Source organism: Merops nubicus, unplaced genomic scaffold (assembly GCF_000691845.1).
Source record: "Merops nubicus isolate BGI_N331 unplaced genomic scaffold, ASM69184v1 scaffold4289, whole genome shotgun sequence".
In the NCBI taxonomy this organism is placed as follows: domain Eukaryota; kingdom Metazoa; phylum Chordata; class Aves; order Coraciiformes; family Meropidae; genus Merops; species Merops nubicus.
The window spans coordinates 22,890-40,811 of record NW_008631501.1 but is presented as its reverse complement, the minus strand read 5'-3'; the positions used below and the strand labels follow the sequence as shown (position 1 = coordinate 40,811).

Genomic DNA, 17,922 nt, shown 5'->3' with positions numbered 1-17,922 from the left:
ACCAAGCTTTAGTTAATAAAAATGTGATTTTTGCAGTAATGGTCCAACTCTAAACATTTTAAGTCAATGTTTAAAAACAAAACAATACAAAAAAATGGTTCCAATTTCATTGCAAGATGAAGCAAGAGGTAAAACTACAGAATGAATAAGCCAGAAGTACTTGCTAACAAATTTTTTCCTTAATTCCTTTTCCTGTTTTTTCCTGTTCAGCATTGCATAGGGAACACAGTCATGAGTTCTTTACGATCACCTTCCCAAGAGCCATAACCCACTCCCACTATCAAGACTACCCTGAAATGTCTCCTAGACCACTTAAAAAAAATTAACTAGTTCAGAAAATTTTCAATAAATTCTCTAACTATAAACTCTGTTAAAAAAATATTATGTTTATAAAGCTACTTACTCATCTAATCAGTAACAAGATTAAGGTTTACTAAGCCCGAGTTGCCTGGTTTATGAACCTTTCTAAAAATTTCTGTAGCCACATTTGAAAAATAAATTGCCATAGTCAAACCTAGTCCAAAAATGGGAAAAACACCCTGGAAATAACTTCTAATTTTGAAGAGTCTTGCTTGTTTAGTTATTTTAGCTAATTATACTAATTATCTTACCTAATTATACTTTCTTGGCCATCCTTCTAGAATCATTACAAATCTGAAAAAAGCAGTAGGGAATTAAAACAAGTATTACTTAATACACTGTTACAAAAATGTTTACATATCCTCTCAAAGATATTCTAGGCAGTCTGTAGAAACAAGAGAGGAAAGGAAGAGACACCTATGGTTTATGTTGCTATAGCTAAAAGATGCTTCGATTCCCAGTTTCAGTGAGTGAATCAATAGGAACCACAGCTTCACTCTTATTCACCAAGGGCAGAACTGGAAGATGGGTTGCTAAGCAACACCACACTAAAGACTGCAGGTCTTTGAAATTAGCATTACTGACTCCCCTTCATCCCAGGAGACTCTTCCATTCAAAATCATTTATTAAGAAAGGGGCTAAAAAAGCTACCAAGACATGCATTTTTAAAATAAGAAGCTGTAAAAGCATAGGGAAAGTTTAAATTGCCATCTTCAACTAGCTGGAGTACAGAGAAATGAAACAAAGTCATTTCTTCTGCAGAGGAAGTAAAAAGAAAAAAAAAAAAATTATTAAGGGCAGAAAACCTTAAATTGCCTTATAAAAACCAAAAGGGAAATGGGAAGGCCATTTATTTCTTCTGGGAATACTATATTAAAGCAAGATTTTTTCTAAAGGACTTAGAGCCACCATATTTTTTTTAATTGAAATCCAAAGATGTGCCTCATTTGCACTTTTCTTTTAAAGACCTCATCTATAAAAAAACCACTAGGGGCTAGATTTGCTCAAGATGGCTAGTGAAATTCTGAAATCTTTTACCTGCATGGTATATGAATAAAGCTTTTCATCACAAGTTAGCCATAAAAAGCTCAAAGTCTCAGTTCAATTTCTATCAATGTCTACATCTTATCATCATCATGACCTACTCTGGTACCCCCATCTTATGGAAGGTTAATGTCCATCATCTGCTTATGATAAAAACAAAATAAAGAGATGTAGATGCAGATTAATCTGGCCTTTTTAAAAAACATCTTGCATACGTTGATATAAACTTACCTATTTGTATACTAAAGTTCAGTTAAATGTTATTCTGATGCCATTGAGGAAGCAAAACCACATTGATCCTGTACGAACAGGGCCGTGTACAAAGAAATGCTGTTTTACTAGAAATCGCCTTGATATGGCTTATGTATATATTCTTTTAACAGTGGAAACAAACCAACCCCACATACTTTAAGAATTCATAGTCTGCTGACCCCCACAGCCCAATTCCCTTATAGTTCCACCCAGGATCAGCAATTTCCAGATCCTTCCATGTTCCTCATGCCAAACCTGTACCATCCCAAATGTTCTTCCTCAGAGCTCTGTCATGCTGCACAACATGAGGGCAAAACCCAGGGAGCCTGTACTGTGCCTGGTACAGGTACACACACACTGGTTGCCAGTGCTCAAGCAGAAGGAATAAAACTACAACAGAAGTTTCAAGGTTCCCTAGGAAAAGCGAGGCCACTTACTTGGGCCTTTTCTCAATTCTAATATTCACACAAATCTTGTAGAAGTGTCGTGGTCCTGAGAAACATCTATTAATTTTAGTTTATCCAACCAACAGGAAAACCAAAAGTTATTAGAATGCAGAGCCTGGAAACCACCAGTAGGTAGCATCGTTCCATAGTGATGCATATCAACCTATTTAGGAAACAAGGCTATAAAGTTACCCAAGATACAGCACCCAGTTATCGATAAGCAAGATTAGGTAAGGTTGTACACAGGCTCCTGTTTGTACCCTTAACATTCAGTTGCCCTAAGAAAGAAACTCCCAAATCAAATGAAAGTGACTTTACACAACATCAATATGAAAGGCTAGAATTACCTAAGAAGGAAACTGAAAATTATTATTTTAAGAAACTTAACTAGTATTAAGAATTTTCATTTCATGCCAAAACATTTCTCTCCTAGTCAAATACCTATGATACAAAGTGCTGTTTGAAAACCAAATACAGCAATAGGACAGTGTTTTTTCTTAGGCTTTTTTTTTTCTTAGATTCTGCATCACTGAAAAAAACTTGATCTTTCTCTTTGGCCTCACACATTTATGACATGCTATTGCTCCCTTGAAGACTCACAGGTATATTCTGTACAAGCGACAAGATCGTAATGCCCTGTAATCAAAATGATTTCTCCAGAAAAGTGTTTTATAGAGATTAAACAAAATTAATACTAACTTCTGTGCCTCACTGTACTGTGTACACAAGCAATGTTGAAAGACAAAACACTCCAAATTAAAAATATCAAACATTTCTCTTCATAGAAATGTGACAGGTGGATAATAGACAGCATGAGCAGAAAATGAATTCTACATAAGACTTGCATGATCTATAAAAGTCTTTACTGAATGTTTACATAAGGTCTTAATTTTAAGTATTATATCTTCATTAAAAATCTAAATTTCATTGAGAACAAAACATACAGCTGGATTTTCAAGATGAAAAAAGTGTACTTCTATGTAAAAATAAAAAGCAAACTTTAGAAATAAATAGTAGTAGTAATAAAGATTACACTGTAATTATGAGTAAATGGCTTACATGAACTGAAATCCAGCATCTTAACAGTGCACCTGCATCAGACAGGATAGGCTGTTGTTTTGAGTGCTATTTTGAAGGGACAAAATAAAACACTGAGTTAGAAGTTTTAAAACATTTTTTATTAAAAAATAATAAATACAATTTCTTTCAGAGCTTCGGATTTTTCTTCAAAATAATCCAGATTTCTTGTATGATTCACCATACTTTTGTCCCGATATGGTCTTTGTCACTGCAATATTTCATTCGTAGTTTCTAAAGTCACTTTAAACAAACAAACATATGCCATACAAAAGAAATAATTCAGGTTCTTAGTGATGCACGGGCCTTATCAAGTATTTCCTTTCTGATTTTTGGATAGTTTGGATGTGCTGCAAGGACCTGTCAAAAGACAAAACAACCCAAGAGTTCTGTGCCTTATAGGAACCAAATGAATACTGTGTTTGGTTATCCCCCTTATCACTGCGCTTACATAGTCTAAAACAACTGTATTACAAATCTAAGAATGCATAAATATTTAATCAAGGCTAGAGATGACCATAACTTTCTTGACCTTCGTGTTTCTCTAACACCTTGATCCTTTTATGCTCCCCTGTCACCTCAGTGCAAAAGATACATGGGTCAAAGGCTAAAACCTCTAGGTGGCTTGAAATGCCTGCATTCAAAACAGGGACCTCTAGAGACATTTCAAAGGATTTAACTATATGTTTTCTGCAACATTAAACTGCTGTTATGTTTTCACTCCCTCAGGCTCTTTCTTACTATACTCTCTACCCACTTCATCTTCTTGCCCTGCAATTCCCTCCTCTCTCTTATCTATTTGTTTTGTCCTTTCCAGTTATCTCTATTTCACAAAAAAAGAGCAAATAATTACATTATTAATATTAATAATTATTAATTAATAATGTTCACTCTGTTTCCTTAATAGTAGCCCTTCCTCTTAGTCTGCATGTACTCCATTTATGTTTGGAACATACAAAGATAATACTGGAAGTTACTTTCTAACAGTGTCTTCTGACACTAACATTCGATTAACTTCTTTAGCTGTACTTCTCCATGGATCTACTAATTTGCAATCACAGAGCCAAAAGAGAGTGCTGTTATTTGAATATGTTTTCACATATGACAGCCAGCCACTTCATTTCTTATTTACCTGGTGGCCAGGGAGCTCAGGATAAAGCAGATTATGTACAGGATATTTAATCAATCTTTAATTAAATAGGGCATCTTTCTGAACATTTACCCATATATTTTAGAAATTTAAACTCAGCCAAAAAAAAAGATCTGTAAAAAAAATGTTTCTACAGTAGACAGAATAGTAAGTACATATACAAATTCTACCTTATGACAAACATCGATTGCATCAACATATCTCTTTCCTTTCAGGTAATTGAAAGCCAGCTTGTATCCTGTAAGTAAAAAGGGAAAAAAATGGCAGCAGTATCAGTTTTTGTATTGAATAATGATGATATCAGATTCAAATGAATTTTGGTCACCGTATGTTTCTAAAATTAGTATGTTTTCCAGTATCCTCTCATCTAAGCCTGTAGATACCAAAATTTCTACTCAAAGTCACCTCAAGTTGCAAATAAAAGTCCTATACACACTGAAAGCTATGTTTGCATCAAAAGGAGACATCATTGTGGAGAGCATGTGTTACTACAGAGAACACATAATGGTTGTCCTTTTGCAATTACTATGGTACCCCACAGAGCTTCTCACTGTGACTTACTGTGACTGTCCCTCTGCAAAGGCCATTCCGTTATTAAAGGACACAAGAAAAAAAGAAATCAGGATAGCAAAACCAAACAAGGGAATTAAAATGCAATTCTGTTCCACTGTCAGCAGACCTCTGATAAAAAAAAAAAAAAAAGAAAATCTCACATGGAATAGCTAAGTTGCATAGCAACATGTCAGGCTGATATTTTCAACATAAAAGATACAGCTCAGTTCTATCAGCCTGGACTGAGGAAAAAACAAAAATGTTTTAAGCATGTAATTTCCAAAACTTGAAATTTTAAATCATTCATTTATGAACTTACCCTCACTAGCAAATGTGTTGAAAGGATCTGATACCAGTTTATACATAGTTCTACTTGCCAGATGCACTTAGCATTGCTTTAGCCATTTTAATTTTAATGCATAACAAATCTCACAATGCTGTATGCAAAACTAGAAATTGTGCACACAGCAGCTTCAATATCATACTCTCACTTTTTGTATGCAAGATTGTGCTACAGTTTAATTTCACGAAGGCATTCTCCTGCCTTGAAACCAACTGATTTTGTATTTCCTACCCCCAAGAGGTTTCAAAATAGTAAAAGAAAATTCTTAATCTATGTTCTCTATAAACTCAAGAAATCACACCTTTTTACTATTAAAACTTTTTCTAATATTTGATCAACAACTGTAATATCTTAGCCAAGACATTCATGAGTCTATCCACAGAAGCAGGAACAACTGGTAAAATTGCTTCCACACTTAAGACATCTAGATTTTTCCCCATATAACCTAAGTCAGATTTCTATCAGTCATTTTTATTTCTGTTTTGACACCTGAGTCTTCCTTCTGCTTTGATTCTCCTAAGTTTTTGACTCACAGTACGTAGGGTAATGTGTAGTTTGGGCAATCCATCCATGCATGTACGTTTTAATATTTTCAACTTCAGTGTTATACAAGCAGGAACTGAACAACAAAACATTTAGTTCCATTAATAAAACCCTGCTTTAATCATACTAGATAAAATCATGACCTAAACCATTGTAGCACCCAGATGAAGAAACAAAATTTGTGGCAGTTCATATGCATAAGTTACAATATCATTAAAAAACCACTGGTTTTCCAGTTGATGCCAAAAGCTATCTCACCCTAACACTAAAAAAAACACTAAGGCACAAAAAAACCACCACAGATTAAAGAACACAAGTAGTATTCATTTTTGAGAGCCTGTAAGCATAACCCAAAACCTGGAACAGGATCTGTGTAAACCACCAGTGTTGGACCTAGAGACAGATTCTAGGTGTTGAGTAAGAAAGAGCATTTTATCCTATGTATTCATTTCATAACACATTTCCTACATTAGAACAGTCTGAAAATATGACAGTTTAGTATAGACTTCAATTAACCATCCAAATTGGAACTTGAACAGTATCCCAAGTTTTCAGTTAACCACATTATTTAAACCAGATATATTTAAAGATTTTCAAATAATTTATTTTTTAAACTCTTACTCATGTATATAAAATGTTATCTATTTAAAAAAATTTGTCTGTTTATCAAAATGAAGTAATTAAATCAATGACCTGCCACCATAAAATACATATTTGGTATTACAAAAGGTTCTCCATTACAGACAGTGCATACTGCATTACTATTAAGAACACATGCTGTACTTACAGAGGAAGTTGCTCACAAAGAGCAAACTAAAACTGTTTCAGACCAGACCTGGTACTAAAACAGTAAGCAGAAGCATCTCAAGTACCATAAAGCTGCTACATCTTGCGACAAGGGCTAAGTGACAGGCAAGTACACCTTTAAACATCTGGTTTTCACATGAGCAAAACCTGTGATACTCTATCTCTATGGAAAAATAAAAGCAGTCTTTCCAGTAAAGGGTGGCTGTTTCACTCCTGCTGCAGTGCCTGTATACGTTACGTATACATACCTATTGTTGGATTTGTTTGGTTTCCATATTTCCAGGCCATCTCATAATTTATTGCTGCATCCTTATATGATTGTTCCTTTTCCATTATGTATCCCATGTATTCATAAGCCTTGCAGCATGACTGCAAAATGTAAGAATTCATCCGAAATTTAATTTAGGTAAGTTTATATACAATAATACTGACAGCTTAATTTCTCAAATCTGTGTAACTGTGAAGCGTAAGTGATACTTTTACTAACTTTGAGGACAAGTCAGTCTTGATTTAAAGCATCTATAATAAAAATCAGTTATGTGGAATTCTGCACAGTGACTTCCTAAGTTACTCTGACTCGAGTACAGAGTTCATTACAGAGGACATTGCAACGACTCCTTCAAAAACGTTCAGAGCCTCCAGGAGCTCTGTAGATACCTCTCCCAGTTAATATTCACACCATGGCAGTTGCATTTCAAGTCCCGCTAGAAAGGGCAAATTAACCAAATATTGTTTATTTCACTTTTTCTTAAAAAGGCATTTTCATTGCCTTATTTTTGGCAACTGTTTAACATTATAATTTTCTACTTAAAGCTAAAGGACAAACACAACCTAAAGAGGACACTGACCATTAAATATAAGTCCAAATGACAAGTTACAAGCATCTGAAAAACAGGTTCCAAAAACTATTACACACTTGATGAAAACTCTAGCCTTGCTTATGTTACACATACATACAAATCAATCTAACTCCATAATAAAAGGTACTATGAAAGATACAGTAATTCATACAGAAATCTTATATTTAGTACAAAAATCAGGAAAAAGAAATTACAAAAATAAGCAAATCCCTCACCAACCATATGCACTTTAACTGTTTACGTTATCATGCTGTCAACAGGTCAAATATTTTCAAGAGAAAAATGAAGATTTTACAAAAATATGCAACTTTTTTCACATAGGCAAAAAAATGCTGATATAAATTACATTCCATCTTTAGCTTCACTGTTTCCCATTAAGCTTCCATAATCTACTGATTAAAAGCTTTCAAATCACAGCATACAGGGGTAAGCAGTATGTGAATGCCTTGAAGATGAGCATAAAAATATACTCCCCCTCTCATTTGTGATAAATCAAGGTCAAAATCAAGAAAAGTAGTAAGTAAAAAAACCCCAATTTCAATGAAACAGTTTGTTCAGCAGGCTCTTGCTAACCAAACCTAAGTCTTTTAAAATCAAAACAAGCCCATATTACAATATACTATTCTTTCACAAAGTTTTCACTCAATATACTTAAATACACATGATTCAATTCTGATTGCTAAAAATAATCCTAAAAAGTAATTCATCACAGTAATGTTTTCTCCAAATTGGAGAAAGCCATGCAAAATATGGTCTTGTGAAGTAAAAAAATATTTTAAGTTCTAAAATATTCAACATCTATTTGTTTAGAACAGTTCCTGCTTAGCTGCTCTGCATGCAAGTTGGAGCAAAGTCAGTACCTGTACCGTGCCGTTTAGTTAAGGAACTGGAGCTACAGACTTCTAATTTGCCATCCTCCTTCCTAACAAGCAGAGCTCAAACTTTTTAGTAGAAAACAGTTTATGTGGTAGGCTACGTTTTTAGAGCTGCTTGGGAATTTCTGCAACAAATTGTCATTTGTGGTATATAACTGCTCAACAGACTATTTCAAGATCCATCTTATTTTGGGAAATTAGTCATGTTTATCTTTCAGTGGTATGGATCCATTTGCCATCTGGACAAGTGACTGATCTTATGGTAGAATTTTCTTCTTAACTAAATTCAAAGTTTCATTTTCTGTAAAACCAAAATTGAATACATGTTATTTTAAGAGGCATCTCTGCAGAAGTACATAATACCAAGAACTGTTTCAGCTGCCTCTTAATTTTGCATTTAGAAATAAAAAGAGTATAAATTCAAAAAAAGTCTGCCTCTCAAGGAGGTTGCAGAAATGTGACTGAACGAACCTTACCTTCTATACTAATGAACTCAGAAAAAGAAAGGTACACCACCAGGTCCTTTTCTAAACCAAATCTGTGCACTATAAATAGTATTCTGAACCTGCAGCATGGTATCTGTGGAAGATTAGCCTATTGGATGTGCCTCATGTGAAGGAAAATGAAGTGCATTGATGGAAAAATATGATCAGCAAAAAGGGACAAAATGAAAAATAAGCACAAGAGCCAAGATGTGTGCTTGTTTCCATCATGAAAGTAGAGTATTGGACATTTTGCTTGCTCAGGAACCCTGAGGTAAAAGCATTTGAGCTTGTTCCCAGACTATCTACCAGATTCTATCTACACAGCAGAAAATACCAGCATAAAAAAAAAATAAAGGAAATCCTGTATTGTAGCAGGCTTATGAACATAAATGTTTAAAAACATATTTTAAGATATGAAGATAATATCTGTTAATAAATGGAGTAAGTCTCCAAAATTTATAATGCTATGTCTTTTTTCATCAGGTTTGTAAGACTCAGTAAAATGCATTGCTGACACTCCATAAACACCTTAAGTTTCTCGTGTCATTGCAGCTAAAACTTGCATAAGTTATGTTAATAAAAATGACTAAGTAGCATCCACAGGTTTGTTTACCACCCTCCAGTGTAAAGTTGCTGTTCTCCTGGCTTGTTTCGGTCTAATTCCTAATAAGTGACATACTAGGCAATTGGAAAAAGAAATAAATTTCAAAATCATGTTTCAGGTGAAAACTAAATGTTTAGATGAATTAGCATAGAAAGTTACTACGGTTACTTTTAATATGCATTCACTCACCCTGTTATGACGAAGGCATCGTTTTAATAATTCACTTGCCATATCATATTTTGCAGATTGAATATATATATCTGCAAGAAGAAGCCAACTCTTTTCAAACTCCTCTGCATCAATGGGATTCCAGCTCATTTTTGAAATCCGTTTTAACTGATTTCTGGCTCGTGGAGTCTGTTTCAAGATCATGTAGGCTGTGGCCATTCCCAAAAGTGCTGGTATATGATCCTTCTGCAGCATAAAGGACAGTAACTGGTGCTTTTTTATTTTGCTTTTAACATTTTTTTTTTTTCCCAAAGGAGACTGTCACCAGATACCTGAAAACTAAACTAAATGCTAAATCCTAGGATCTTACAAGCATCCAGTCTTTCAAACACATTTTCCATCTACTGCTATGATTAATCTGTAAGATTAACCATGACAAACACCATGTTAAATAATGAAGAGGCTGAATATAAGTTTGGGCTCAAAACATCGTCTTTGCGCTCAGGAAAAGCTCAAAGCATCCACAGGCATTTAATCTCAACAAGAAACACTCTACTACCACTAAGACCTGTCCTTTTTATACACAAATAAATACTTCAGATAGAAAATGAACTCACCTGAAGTTACAATACAAGTGGCATTTTCTGCTTTTACAAGTGTCAAGTGTCAATAACATGGACACTGATTTCTATTATTAAGGGTACAGCTCCTAAAAATTTAAGTCTAAATTGCCTATATACAAAAGCTATGTATAACAAACATGACTTTTAAAAGCCACCATTCTATGCAAGAGCCTCAAGCAAGGAAAAAGAAGTGCAGAAGCGAGTGTGATTTTTAAAATCCTGCCTTTATTAGCATTGGGGACAGATGAGAATGGGGCTCCCATCCCAAAACTGCAGCCTAACTGCAAAGACCAGTTCTATCAGCAGCTTCCTGCTGGCACTGTGTCCCCATGTGAAAAATATCCAATATGCGCAGGACCTCAGACCATTTCCAAGCAGGACTGGAGGCAGAGGGACACCTTTTTTTGTGATACTCCGTATTGCTTTACACACAAGATAAGCATTAGCATACTCAGCTCAGCCAAGGAGAAGTTTAGCACACAGTTAATGGGTAGTAGCAGTTTAAGTATTTCTTGGCATTTTGATGGACTACAGGCATCTACATGCGCTTAAATAAAAACTCTGTTAAAAGCTTCTAGTGACGAGTATTAACCCTAAAGCTAGTGACTACTAATAGGTATAAAAGAGTGAAGACTTCCATCATAAGGATTCATTTTAACCAGATGGATAATCTTGCCCTGGACTCTAAAATTCTGTCAAATTGCTATGAAGTCCATGAAGGTATCTTATATTTAATTGGCTTTGCTTACAGAATGGATGTACTGTATACACATATCATCAGACACACAGATGGGAAGAGTGGGAACTAAAAAGCAGCAACTCAAAACAAATATCCTATGCACATTTCAGTAACTGGCAATAGAAAAACTTAATTGAAACAAATTTTCAATCCAACTGAAAATTTCTAAAAATACATGTTATTTCAGTTTTTTTTTTCCAAATTTTATATAAAGTATTCTTTAATACGAAAAAAAACCCTTTAGCCTGAACAACACTTACACATGCTGCTATTCCTGAATGTAAACTGAGACTAATTAAAATAAAAGTAGTAAATGTGAAAAAGAAGACTGAGAAAGTAAGACTAACCTCAGCCACTACTATTTCAGTGAAAGTGTTCAGTGCTCGTTCAACACTTGATTTTATTTTGGTTGCCATGAGACAGTAATTTTCCATGATTTGCAGTTGAATGTGACCCTGAACAGTCTGAGGCTTGAGTTCCTTCAGAAGATTTTCTGCTGTTCTTACAGCCAACTGTACAGACTCCTGCTTCTCTGTTGAATTACTGCTATCAGAAGGAAAGTATTTGTAAAAGGTTATTTTTTTAATATACACCGAATTAATTGAGTTAGTACCTATTCCATGCTAAAGGTATACCTTTTTGAACATGTGGATCTGTTATATAGGCATTCTATGTTGATTCTCTTCTGCAGCAACTGCAGTTCCTACCTAACAAGCTATTTTTAGCACTGCAGGTGATGAGGATTCCAGACAAAATCTTCTGTATTTTCTGCTTGAGACTGACTTATTACATTCTAGAATGGTCTGTCACAATATATTAGGTAAAACATTAAAAGCACTACATAATCGCAAAGTTCTAGAAATTTAAATTAAGGCACATTATTAAGGGGCAGCAGAGAAAGAGGAGAACAGAACCACTCAATCAATATTTATGTAATTCCACTTACCCTATGTCAGCATCCAGATTTTCAAAGACTTCACCACCCACAGTTTCATTATCTGGGTTCAAGCAAATTTCAATCATGTTGTAGACTGCATTCTGTCCCCAGTCACTGTCCTTTCGAGCTTTATTAAAATGCCGGAGTGCCTCATTTGGTTCACCGGTATACCTACACAGATAATGAAAATATTTAATGCTGGGCTGCCCCAAATCCCAAAAAGAAATGCAAGTATTTAAAAAAAACCTGATGCTACACTTGTGCACACTGATAATGCAAAGTTTGAACAACGTGCATACTATCGCAAGGAACCTGTTTCTGCAGAATTAAACCATTCTGAAAAATTCTAAAATTTGAAAATAAGTAACATTGTATTACTGAACCAGCAAGAAGATCCCTTTTAACAAGCAGGAAATATGAAAGACATATGTGAGAAAGATAAAAATAGCTTCATTTTAAAGAGGAGCTCATTGGAAGGTATTTTATAAGAGAAAAGGAGCTCTTTCCTGAAATCCTAGCATCTTGAAGTAATTAGGAAAGTAGTGCTGTATTACTTATCGCCTGCTTATCACAGTATATGTGGCACCTCTGAATGATAATGGATGACAACAAAGTTCATTTAAATGTGTACTACATAATCAAATAAACTTTATCTTAGCAATAACTGCAAGTACCAAAGATACAGTCCTTTGCAGTAGTGAAATCCTGGTTCAAGCTTTGTTCTGGAAGAATATTTTTCAGCCATTAAGAGAAATCTTGGGACTTCTTCTAGTTTCCCAGCTCTTCTCAACAGATCAATTAACCGTGAGAGGGTTACATAGTTATCTAAATAATACAAATAATTAGGACATTGTAATTCTAGTTGTTTGCTCTTTAATTAGCTTAAGAAACAAAGTCTGCCTTTTTTTTTTCACTTATAAAAACAATATATGGTGTAATACATAAGGCATATTACGTAATAACTACATATACAAGAATGAAGTTATCAAGTGATACCTGCAGTACTTCTATAAAAACCTGTAAAATTGTACTTCACTTTCAAAAAGTACTCTGTACTCTCACAGCTTCTTTCACAACGTCCACCACAAAGCTTTACATCACTAAAGTACTATTTTAATTGATGTTAGTAGCTTTCTCCCTGATCATAATTTGCAAATTGCTCAAAGAAACTTGCTCCTGTGCAAGTCAAGTCTCCTTTACTAAACTTGAAATAAAATGCTAGCTTTGTGCTCATATACTTGTCTTTAAATACAAGAGAAAGTGCTTTCCAGTTTTAAGTAAATAATAGCATAGCTGTACTTGGCTTCAGTTAAACAGTGAACAGCATACTGTAAATTACTGTATCTATGAGAAATAATTTTCTCACCTACCCCTACAACAGCTTTATATTTTTATATACAGTAACGGTCTTTGTTCTTAGCATCCACTACATTATAAACAGCATATTTATTTCTAATCATACAAAAAGGCTTTTTGGCATTTATTCCTCTATCTCATTAGAATTACATATCAGAAAGAATTTAAAATATCATTGCTAAATATTCACCTGGCTTGTGTTCTAGGAGCTGCTGGAAATGAAAGACAGCCTGTTCATAATCTTGCTTCCTGAACATGAGATCAGCCATCATCTACAATATTGACCAATTTGGAGAAAATAAAACAAAATATTATAGAATGTGTTTTATAATGAACTCCAGTTCTGCAAAGTGAGGCTGAAACTATAGCTTTGAAGTGCTTCAGGAATTGCACAAGAAGTAAACCGAGTTGGGTTTTCATTACTACTGGGAAAATTAAAATGCTCTACAGACACACAGGATAATAACAAGGAGGTACAGGCCCATGTCTCAAGTTTTCACTTAGAGTAGAAACTGAAAAGAGAATTAAGACCTTTAATGTGCCATTCAAATATGTTTGTTTTTACTTGTATAGTTTTACTGCTGATTTTATTTCCTATAATTGCAGATTAAGCACATAAAAAGGCAAAGTTAAAGTTAGGGAAAAAGAAAGGTAATACTCCAGTAGTGGAAGTAAACCAACACTATTTCATTTCAGTTTCTCTCCACTGAGAGGTACTTCATAAAGAGCAGTCTTAATAACATGTATTAGGAGTGCTATTACCCCTGTTCTCACACCATACTAAGATACACTCCAGATGTTAGGTTGCTGTGAGAAAATAAATTATTACTGCCTTAAAATAATTTTGCTCCTAATGTGTTAAAACTGAAGTTGCTTAGGCTACTGTTAAGCTGTCTGTTAAGTCAAGAAGTATACACACCCTGTATGGAGAATCTGCAGCCATGATTAAAAATGGTTAGAGTAGGAAGCTGATGATCTATGATTCTGTAAAGATCTAAACGCACCTACACCTAACTACACTGTTCTTTTTTTATGGAAGTTTTTTTTAGATACTTGCTTTAATATTACTGTGCTAGAAAAATAACTTAGTCCCTGACCATTAATCATTATTAATGGGACATACATTAAGCTATGCTTTGATCAATCTTAACTACTTTTTCCTCCACACTTTTTTGCATTGAGATAGAAAGAAGGCTACAATTGCTAGAAATATCATACTGAATCATTATGCAGCATAAACAGAAAAACATTTTGTTGCAATAGACTTTCCATGTTTTGAAATCACAAGCTGTAGGCTCTCATAAAAGTAGTATTTTATGGATCCTTCACACTACAGACACACAAACTTTAAAAAAAAAGTCTGATACAGGATTAATATAACATACCATCGTTGCTGCTTCATTGTCTTGGTCATTCTTCAGTAGTAAGGAACACTGGTGTTGACACGCATCAGTATCATCTCGTGCAAGATATAAACGTGCAAGTTCCAACATTGCCTGTACATTAGAATATTTAACTACATGTAATTCAAAGATGAAGAAAGCTGGTTCAGTTCTAAAAGTATTAACCTGAGATTTCAGAGCCTTCGGGAAAACCTATTTCTTTTCTAAAGACAGAACTTTCTCTGTTGCTTCCTGTGGGCTCCTGGTCTTAACTCATTTCCATTCCCTCACCTTGAAAACAGATACAGATAAAAACTTCTGTTTTTCAGAGGGATATTCTGGAGGTACACTGAAAACAGAGCTGCTCAGATAGTATTGCTCTACAGTGTTTTGGTAAGAATAATTTTCTTGGGGGAAAAAGTAAATGCAAGTAGTTTTAAATTCATTGATAGAAACAAATACCTCATTAACATTCACCAGTTAGTTTTGGAGTATAAACAGAGTCTAGCAGAAATAGTTTTCTTATTTGTATTTCCAAACCTAACACATTAAGACTGTCTGTGGATCCATTTCTGAGAAGCAATTGCAGAATAAATATTAACAAATTGGAACGTACATAAGCATGCATCGTTAAGCCAGTAGACAGATCATAGACAATTCTGAGTAAAATACCACAGAAAAATTTATAACTGTCAGAGTTACCAAAGATTTAATCAAGTTCCCATTGAAGCATAAGGGAGTTAAACCAATCACAAAGTAAAAGCAGCAGTAGACAAACAATAAGCAGTGCCACTCTTGCTTAAGTTTATATGGTGTTTTGATTTTGCTTTCTAAAAGGAGTTATTTATCATTGCATCACAATTATTTCTCTGGTTACACTTGTAAAAGGCAATTCTGAATCAAAATAGTGTTTTGAACATCCTGTTCAGGATATGAAGGCTATTTCCATAATATTTAACAAGTGTTTGCTTCCAACTTCCTGCTATTTACATATTCAAACATACACTATGTAATTCTGAACAGAAAGGCAGGTGGTTAAACATGGAAATGATACGGAAATAGCATGCATGTAAGAATTCTAATTGTGATCACTTTCTTATCCCGCTGTTTTTACACGCACAACACAGTGGAAGACCAAAACGCAGTCTGCTAGTCCAGGAACATTGTCTGTCTTGGGAAAGTCAGAGAAGAATGCCAGTTAAACCAAACTTCTGTACTAGATTCTAGTGTCTGGAAGTGGTCTATAAATTTTTATCTCCAACCCAAAACCCAATGATACGTATAATGATATGCTTGATGATCCACTTCAAATCTTCATTGCCTATTCTCTGGTCAGAGAAATAAGGTATGGTATTACCTACCAGATTCAACTATGTAAAACAACACAACACCAAACCCTTATGACATGGACTGCAATCTCTTTACATTTAACTGAATAATTTCTTTAATGCAACATTTTAAATGTGGTCTGGTTTACTTTGGCTACACTACAGGAGAATTTGTTCTGATGAAACAGAACAGAAGTTATATTAAGGAAAGTAAACTCTGCAAAGACATCAAGAAATAAATGGGTATTTAACAGCACGAGTTTATATTTTTTAACCTAGAAGAATTCAGTTGAACCTTGTACTAGCAACATTTTTAAGAATGAGAGGAAGAAAACAAGTTCAAATCTACCAAAACTATAGAACTAAAGTGAGACAACTCATTTATTCTAGTTGTGTGGTAATGAAAAGTATTTTGCTTTCACAACTCTGTGTCTTAGATTTTCTAAGATGTCATTGCATTCTGTTGCTAGTGAAGTAGGATTAAAGCAAAAATCTCCACTACGTGCATCTAGCAGGATATTCTGTATAAATGTCAGTGCACAGCATACCTTGTAACAATGGGAATCTCTCAATAGTATGATTTGAGCAAGAATTGAAGGGAAATGCCATGCTGGTATTTCAGTACTGATGTGAAAATAAAATAAAAATTTTAAAAAATCAGTGCTTTGATACTCAATTACCGGGATGTCATACCAAAAAAGCCAGAGCTGTACCTGTACTATGACAGGCAATTTCCTTCCTTTACATGGTAGAATGAGGAAGTCAGCTTCCTTTGACAATTTCAAGGATGTTTTCATTCCCCTCCCTATTTATTTTTCTTTTCCTTCATCATTCTTACAAGATGCCTTGAGAAAACCTGTTTCAAAGATGCTGAAAAGTGTAGCTTTAGGAAGGACCTAGATTATTGAAATCATGACACAAGTTCAAGTATTAAGACCAGGTGATAAGCTGATAATTTAGCAGCTAGTGAATCTGACAGCTGTGCAATAAGAAGCATCAAAATAAGAAGTCTTCACATACACCTAAATATGCAACATCCTTATGCTAGAAAATCGTGGAAATTTGACAAAAATTAGATTTATTTATTTTTAATCTAAAAGAACCCATTGAAGTTGACACTTAATTTTGGTGCTTATTATCAATTTCTTAGTCTTTTATTTCCCCCTCCTCCTTAATACCAAGGGCTGTGAAAAGAGAAGGAGGAAATAGGGCATAAAAGTAAGTGCAAAATTACCAGCATTTATCTACAGGCAGACTTGTGAGAAAGAAACAATGCAGGGAAGAGAAAATCAGTACAATAATCGCTGCTCAACAGCAGCAACATTTTGTGACAAAATCAGAATCCTACCAAGTCCAGAGAGAACTGTAAAACTGCTAAAAGAAATACAGAAGAGACAGAAACTGTATGAACTGAGTAAAATCACTGGGACTTCATTCAAGAGGACAGGTAAAAAGCAAGACTATTTCAGTCTCCATTATTATTGTGTCAACTGGTATGTGGAGACAGTCTCACTGTATGAGCTAATGGACAACTCCAAGTACGTGCAGACCAGCACTTGAATCAGGAGTTTGTGTAAAAGGCAGAAATTACCACTGCATATTACCACTACATAAAAACTATTTTATCCCAATAAGCACTGAGGGGAGAAATTTCAAGGCTCTGCATATAGCACAAAGCAGAAATAATTGCAAATATACTTCTATACTGTGGATAATTGGAAAAAATGGATTGCTAAATATCAAAACTGAATGGAAAAATACTGCAAAATAGCAAGAGAGACAACCAACCTTGTTATCAGTTTCGCAGTGAACAAGAGCTTCTTTGTAATATGTAATTGCTTTTTCATAGTTTCGCTGGGCTGTAGCATGTTTAGCAATCTCAGCACAAATTTCAGCTGCTAACTGTTTCTGCGCAGGAACTGCATCCAGCTGCTCTTCTTGAGCCTGTTTAAGCACTCTGGCTTGTAATCCCTGAGCCTAGGACGGGGAAA

General features: G+C 34.6%; 1 protein-coding gene across 1 annotated transcript in view; it reads right to left on the bottom strand.

Annotated features, from left to right (window-relative positions):
- Nucleotides 1-3,461: 3,461 nt before the first annotated feature.
- LOC103779920 (tetratricopeptide repeat protein 21B-like) overlaps nt 3,462-17,922 on the bottom strand; it is a gene marked incomplete at its 5' end in the record, with an annotated part of 37,298 nt that continues 22,837 nt past the window's right edge. Inside the window, 10 exon segments of the mRNA XM_008947564.1 lie at nt 3,462-3,539; nt 4,500-4,567; nt 6,823-6,943; nt 9,588-9,812; nt 11,276-11,471; nt 11,875-12,036; nt 12,540-12,690; nt 13,412-13,493; nt 14,607-14,717; nt 17,720-17,908. Of these exon segments, the coding sequence (XP_008945812.1) occupies nt 3,462-3,539; nt 4,500-4,567; nt 6,823-6,943; nt 9,588-9,812; nt 11,276-11,471; nt 11,875-12,036; nt 12,540-12,690; nt 13,412-13,493; nt 14,607-14,717; nt 17,720-17,908 (1,383 nt within the window).